The following is a 7,609-nucleotide window of genomic DNA, read 5'->3' on the forward strand; positions in this document are numbered from 1 at the left end:
CGATATGGGAAAGACGAGAAAGCTCATGAGCCTGGGTAGCATTCTGTAGTGACGATGCGCGTACCGCTCTTAAGAGCATGAAAAGAAATATCTTTACCAACATGGCGTAGGAGTGCCTTGCCAATACTGTGGTCAGAAAGATAGGCAGTAGAGGAAGTCGGTCATAAAGTGAAGAATTTAGTCCACTGTGCAGTCTGAAACTGAGAGTGGAAAGGTAGTGAAGGACGTGTCGATCTTTTCTGAGAAGAACGAGAAGGTGGAGAAGTATCATCAGCAGGTAATTGTCGTTGGCGTTTAGGCGTGGGACCAGAGTTGGTCCGACGTGGAACGGGCCGGCGATTCGAAAATTGCTGCACCGTAGAGGGAGAGGCCGGAAGCATAGTCAGAGGAGAGCGAAGGTCAGATAAATCGAAGGAGTCAGTCGAGGCCTCAGTACCTGAAGCGGGTGAGGAAACAGCACCGGCAAGAGGTACAGAGGCATGAGGAGTGTCCGAAGAGTGGTCCAAAGACGAGGCGGGGTCAGAACGGGGTGCGGTATCAAGAAGGGGCCCGGGGGTAGCAGGTTCATGGACTAGGGCTGCCATGGTTAGGTTACTTCTTTCTTTTTGTTTTTAAGAAAAAAAAAAGAAAGAAAAGAAAATAAAAATAAAAAAAAAAGAATAAAAAAGGGGGGGACTGGGGAGGGATAGTTCCTAGGAGGAATGAAAGGGCCAGAAATCTCCCTCCACGCCCAAGAGGACCTCAGCACCGCAAGTAGTGCAGATGCAGCATGGAACCTGTGTGCCATACCCTACCCATCATGCCAGTAAACCGGCAATCCGGGATAGCAACCTCACATCTGCCGAGCTACCTCGGTGGACAAAAGAGAGGGCAGCTGGAAATCCGCCACAAAGCATACCTCCTTTGGCCACCACCCCCGGAATTCGAAAGGTGGCTTCCAGAGATACACCCGTCGCCCGAGAGACACCCAAAGCCACCCTCCGGGATACCGGAGAGGGATCAGGACATCCCCAGGCAATCCAGATTCCACGGCAAACTACGCCACCGCCAAGAACCTCAAGGGAATGGGATGGACCCCGGTACCCTTTCCCCTACCTAGGAACTAGGGTGCCTGTGGGAAAAAAAAAAACCAAAGGCCAAAAAGGAAGGGCAAAAGGGAGGGGTGGAGGAAAGGAAAAAGGGGAGGATGGGATAGGGAACGGGGGATTGGGGGGTAATTAGGTTTGGTCTGAGGAAGTAGACCGACAGGTCTAATTCCTCAGACCAAGAGCCTCTTCACCATGCCAAGGAGCCCCCCCCTGGAAGAGGTTAATTATAATAGTATGTCTTATAAAATTAAAATTAATTCAGGTACAGATATATAAATCAGTAACTTCACAATTGCATAGCTGCTTAGTGAAACATGACCAAGTTACTTAAACACGTGAGCCTTTCCTGAGGAGTTACAGCCAGCTAATATTGGTTGTGTAGGATGAAGTGCAGTGACACTGGAAACTGATCCAAGGCATTCTCCCATAAACTCGTGTTTCAGTTCGCCATCACAGCCCCAAACTTCCACCTGGAAACAATAGATTTCTACAATTATCTAAATTTAGACACTGAAAATGCATAGGCTGGGAGATGAAGGCTGCAGAGACAATAAGTTTGTCTACTCCAACAAGAAAACAGCTGGAAATCAGACATAAAATACAGTATGTAACAGTTAGTTCACAGCCACATCAAGAAATGAAAAAGGATCTGGTAAAATCAGTTGGAGAAAACAGGGTAACTGACAAGAAATGAGTGCAATGAAATCATAAGATTTAATATCTGAGAAGAGACCCGTACCAGGGGAGAGGACAAATCAAGCTGTTAAAAACTGAAGTTGAAGTCATCATGCCCCACTGAAATATGACCTGCATACTAAGACGAGCTAAAACATTGTGTTAGCTTTTTGTGCAGATCTTTAATTAATAGAAATAGATGAACTGTCAGAAGAGTGAGAAAAGGTAAATGCAATACAGTACCAATATTAAGAGAGGCAAGGCAGCCTCAATAATATATTGTCCTAATAAATGTGTAATACAAACAATTTGAGATGAGAAAATTATTATTATAATCAAGTGTCAAACCCTTAAAAAAAAAAAAAATCAACAGCATGGATTAAAAAAATGTTAATGCATGCCTGAGTAACCTGGCATATGACAGACTGATAGAGATCAGGCAGCAGAGGATGGGTGGACTGCATATGCGTAGTGTAAGAAAGACTTAAGATGTGCCACACAAAACTGTTTTATCTCAGTGTAAAGGAAATGCAGTATTACAGGAATATTATTATAATAAAAAAAGAAGTGCTAAACCCATTAGGGTCATACATTTACAGAAATATGAATAGAAAATATGACGAGAGAGTAAAAACAGGCATATGCTAAGTACAGGGTGTTTCACTCTCAGGAAGCCCAGAGATGGTACTCCTGTAACTTCAACCATCTTGTTTGTATATTATGTCTGTTGTAAATGATAATCTGGGGCCTCCAATTTGTACTCGTACAATATTTCTACCCAAATGAAAATAAGACAAGCCACCCTGACCGTATAAAATGTTTAACAGCTTTACATTTAACATTCATAGGACAGGCCAGTAGTACAATTCCCTCCCCCCAGATGGAAAAGTAAAATGATCTGGTTTGTGAAACTAAAAAAGAATTCTATACAAGGATTCAAAAGTGCACACAACAAAGCTGTTTTGCATAAGTTGGTTGAAAATAAAAAGGCAGGGCTCATCACACAAATTACACTACTAAAGTTAAAAAATATATATAACAATGATCAAGAAAAAAAGAACAAGAGTAGTAATATAATAATAAAAGAAAAAGCAATAGACCAAAACTAATAAAAAGATTAAGAGTGAAACCCAGTAAAGGGCATAAAATCACCTTCATGCCAGAGGGGTTCCTAACAAACTGCTTTTACTGTTCTTACAAACAAATGAGTTACCTGAAACCCAACATATTTTCTTAGAGAACACAATAGCAAAAAAAAGGACAGATTTTTTGTGATGTACATTTGAAACTGGAGATCAGACTGTACAATAATGTTTTTAAAATATTTTTTGTCCTCATCCATAAATATAGACAAGGGCGATGAGAACTAAATAATGCTTACCCTTCGTGGTTGCATAAGTGAACCCACTACTATCAAGTCTTCACGACAAGGTACATAATGAGCCCTAAAGGTTGTTAACCACCTCCCAGTCTGGTTATTGTGCTGGATTTTCCGTTCAACTGAAAAATAGATGGGGCGATAAGGTAAATGAAGATATACAGTACAGGTTGACCATCACTAATCTGGCATCATCGGGACCTGAAGGGTGCCGGATTAGTAATTTTGCCAGATTTAGAGTGGTTAGGTTAGAATACATTTAACCCAACTGCGATATTTATGCATCAGTGATTTCACCCACTTTACGCCCTATTTTTGGCCCTTTCCATTGTTCCAGTCTACCAAACTCGTAGCTATTTTGCTAGCATTCCTTCTATTCTATCGAATTAGTACAAGAAACCACCCAATTACCTATTTCAACTTCCCAATAAAGTGGTCAGAAATCGGTAATCTGGCAAATTTTACACAAATTTCATGAGATGCCAATTTCAAAATAGGGTCTGGAATAAGCAATGCAGACATTCCTGGCACTAAAATAACATTTTCTCTGTTCATCAGTAACATCTCCAGGTCCCTCTTATATTATGCTTGCTTTCCATTTTGAATTTTTATTCTTGCAAAAAAGTAGATTTATTGTTATGCAGACTACTGCATTATTGTAATAATTGTATATATGTCAACCCATTCATCACCACATATTGGACAGTGTCGTCATTTGTTTACTCTTGAACATCAGTAAAAATCGAACATTTCTGCTACTTTTGAGCTCAATTTCAATGTACTTTGTCTCAAAACCAATCAAAATCACATCCATTTCTGTAATATATCTGCAATTCTATCAAATACCAAAAAAACGAGAATACATCCATAAAAACCATACGAAAATACACAGCAAAGTTGCAGTTTTTTTCTCATTATGCACTGCGTGCTGCAGGATTTTTTTTTTTACATAGTGCACACTTACCACACAGACCTATTCTCTCATATGTAGGCCCAAATTTACTGGTCACAGCTTATCTGAGTGAGATGAGCTCATGGCAATCAACAGTGGCTTCAAAGCCACCTTATCTTTTATGGACAATGTATGTTGTATGTGCTTTACACAATGAGAAGCATTTGTTTTATTCATTGGAACTATGGCTAGGGCTAAAAGTGAGCAGGTTATAACAAAGGAAGAAAAACAAATTGGAATGACTTGTGCAGCAAGTAGCACCACCAAACAGTAGCAGCAGGTTGGTGTGGCAACCCCAGAAATTTGAAATTGTGCTAGCTGAAATTAGTGCTGGATTAGTGATGGCCAACCTGTATTTTGTACTAAAATCTCAAAAAAAAAAAAAAAAAAAAAAAAAAAAATTGCAACAGCTGAGATGAACGACTTAACTCTCTTACTATTAACACCCCCCCATAAATTAAAAGCCCCTTTAGTGTGGCCATGAAAAACAGTTTGAAAACGACAGAGGATCTCTTTATAAAGGTAATGACACAAAAAATTGCAAGTTTTGATGTACAGTAATATTTTTGAAAATGTGCAAGTGTGAGGTTCACCAATACGATTTCATCCACTATGACAGTACTATTAAGTGATCATATGAAACTACCCATTCAACCATCAAACTCTTGAGCACCCAGAAATCAGTAATTTGGAAATTTTCAACAAATTCCAATTCTAAGAGTCCAAAATAAAAACTATGCATTGTAGCTACTACATTAATGTTCCCATTGTTCATTAATCCCAACTTCAGGCTTTTCCTGTTTAATACTTGCCCTACATGTTGAATCCATTGTCATGTACACACACACACACAAAATCAACATTTTCCCAATTTTTTCTGCTAATAAACTATAACCATGAATGCCTGGTAATGTCATGCACTGCATGGAGCAGGATATTTTTTATACTGTGCATACCCACTGCACAGATTTATCTCATGGTTAGGCCAAAATTTGCCAATTGCAGCAAATTTGAGGGTACTCTGATTTACATGTATATCTACACTAGCAACACTAGCCTTAATGATGTAGATCAACATGACCAACAGTTAAGGGTTTAAATAAGTTGACTCATCATTTAGCCTTGCTGGTTTAAATCTATGGATAAACAATTTATCCTGTGGATAATTACAAGAAAATTTAAAAGAATACTACCAAGAACACTGGTTTGCTATTCAAAACAAGAGAATCTACACATAACTATTGATCACAAAATTTACTAGTGTCGATATTGATTGAAACTTTCTTACCTGTTATGTTAGTCAAATCACAGGATATGAATCTCAAATGGTTATCCATACAAGTAGAAATCAAGAAGTTCCCTGAAACATGTAGAATATTATTATATTTTCCTGTCTACCATGGTAGAAAACCGAATATGAAAATCAAATCGCCATTATAAATTAGTCTAAGTCATTCCACCTCACCCACATTTCACATACTTATATAATGCTGAAACAGTTGTTCATTCAGACAAGATGGAAAATTACTGTAGTAAAAAAAAAAAAAACAGGGTTGAAGATAATCAGTTCAACAACCACACCTTCAGACTACTTAATGGAAATACTCTACCACCACCCTCTAGCAAATTATCCATAGCAATAACTGAGCCACTTCATAGCCTAGGTTTAAGGTGCAGTATATAATGATTACCATAAAGCTGGTTTTGAAAGATGCTGCTCATCAGGACGTTTGACAAATGTGGCTGTATATTTCGAGTAAAAATAAATCATAGAACAGGTGGAGGTTCTGTGACATCTCTGCAATCATGCTATTATGGTTTCACGAGTCTTGAGTTTAGATGGTGTCAATGGCTGCATAAATAACTTTGTTACCCTGCAGTCCTTCCTTTTTTTTAGGGGGGGGGGGGAGCTTTTGGGTATAGAGGATCTCATATGTCATTAAACTGGTACTCATATTTAGCAGTGTACTAGGTAGTAGGTTGGTAGACAGTAACTGCCCAGGGAGGTACTACCATCCTGCCAAGTGAAGATTGCCATGTCTTATTTTCTCTGTCTCATAAAGATGCATCGATTCAGGTACGTCTTGCTACTTCTGCCGACACAAGTTTAGGTCACACTACACATGCATGTACAAGCATATATATATATATATATATATATGTACACAACTCTCTGGGTTTTCTTCCATTTTCTTACTAATTCTTGTTCTTATATATTTCCGCTTATCTCCAAAGGGGAAATGGAAGAGAATTCTTCCTACATAAGTCATGCGTACCATCAGAGGCAACTAAAATGCCAGAAGCGAGGGGCTAGTAACCCCTTCTCCTGTATACATTACTAAATTTATAAAAAGAAACTTTGGTTTTTCTTTTTGGGCCATCCTGCTTCGGTGGGATACGGTCAGTTTGTTGAAAGAAGAGATTCTGTGCAATGCAGACATATCACCCCTTACAATCACCCCCTTGCTGGGAGTAAAGGACCAGTAATGCCTCTATAATTACTAAAAAACACCAAAGAAGGAAATTTTAAAGACTGCTTGAGTATGCATGGATGTAGTAAATACAAGAAAGAACTGATTCTTAATATTGCGAACAAAAAAGGGGTTTGTTGTTCTAACATTAAAACAAAACAGCCAAAAGGAGTGGAAAAGTTTCAATGGGAAGGAGTAAATGGAGTTAAATTGGGTATATCTGAAAGAACTGGAGCTAAAGAAGCAGTAACATTAAATGATAAACTATAGAGAGAAAAGAGCATGTAAGTGTTTAAATTCAAGAATTGTGCGGATTAGAAAAAAACACAGGACATAAAAAATGGGTTACAGCATGTGTGAGATATTATGGGTTACAGAAATGCTACTGGAGGGCCTCTAATTGAATTATAGTAAGAGCTTTGGTAACAGTTAATCCTTATTTTAGGAAAAAAATAAAAAAGAGGTTAAGTATTGTATTTGACTTAAATAATGTAAGTGTAAAGACAGTGTGGTTTGCTAGTCTATGTATCAATAGATAAAATGTTGAGTAGACTTCTGGACATGCATGTTATTTAGAGGAGCAACATGACATTATTTTGTGGTACCTAAAGTAAGATTAAGGCTTATATGGAGTACAAAGAGAATTACATCAGTAAGTAAAAGTGAAAGTGAATGAACTAAAGAAAAATGTTAAGGAAAGATACAGGCAACTACTGAAACAAAAAGTATGCAAGAAAGTATGAGTAACGAGGAAAGAGGTTGAAGAGATAGAGTGTGAGTGTAGTGCACACAGCAGTTTGTGGGTATACAAGGGTGAAAGCAGGTGGGAAGAGTAATGAATGGGGAAATAATGAGGTACAGGGTGGTAAGGAAAAAAATTAGCATGAGAGGTTTTTAGAATACAGAGGGCAGACTACAGGGAGAGGAAAAAATGATGTTGAAAAGAGGGGTGATGGTGTAAAAATGGGAAGCCACTTAGAGAAGAGGCAAATTTTTATCAACAAATTCTGCTGATAATAAGAAACAGAGATTAAAGATTTGAGAG

The 7,609-nt window shown here is 38.3% G+C and overlaps 1 protein-coding gene across 1 annotated transcript in view; it reads right to left on the reverse strand.

Moving 5' to 3' along the window:
* Positions 1-1,119: 1,119 nt before the first annotated feature.
* The window catches only part of LOC128700713 (WD repeat-containing protein 76), a 51,351-nt gene continuing 44,861 nt past the window's right edge, over positions 1,120-7,609 (reverse strand). Inside the window, exons 12-14 of the mRNA XM_053794058.2 lie at positions 5,382-5,453; positions 3,145-3,263; positions 1,120-1,558 (exon numbers count right to left, since the gene is read on the reverse strand). Of these exons, the coding sequence (XP_053650033.1) occupies positions 1,412-1,558; positions 3,145-3,263; positions 5,382-5,453 (338 nt within the window). The 3' untranslated portion in view covers positions 1,120-1,411. The remainder of the gene's footprint in view (positions 1,559-3,144; positions 3,264-5,381; positions 5,454-7,609) is intronic.

This window comes from Cherax quadricarinatus, chromosome 56 (assembly GCF_038502225.1).
Source record: "Cherax quadricarinatus isolate ZL_2023a chromosome 56, ASM3850222v1, whole genome shotgun sequence".
In the NCBI taxonomy this organism is placed as follows: Eukaryota; Metazoa; Arthropoda; class Malacostraca; order Decapoda; family Parastacidae; genus Cherax; species Cherax quadricarinatus.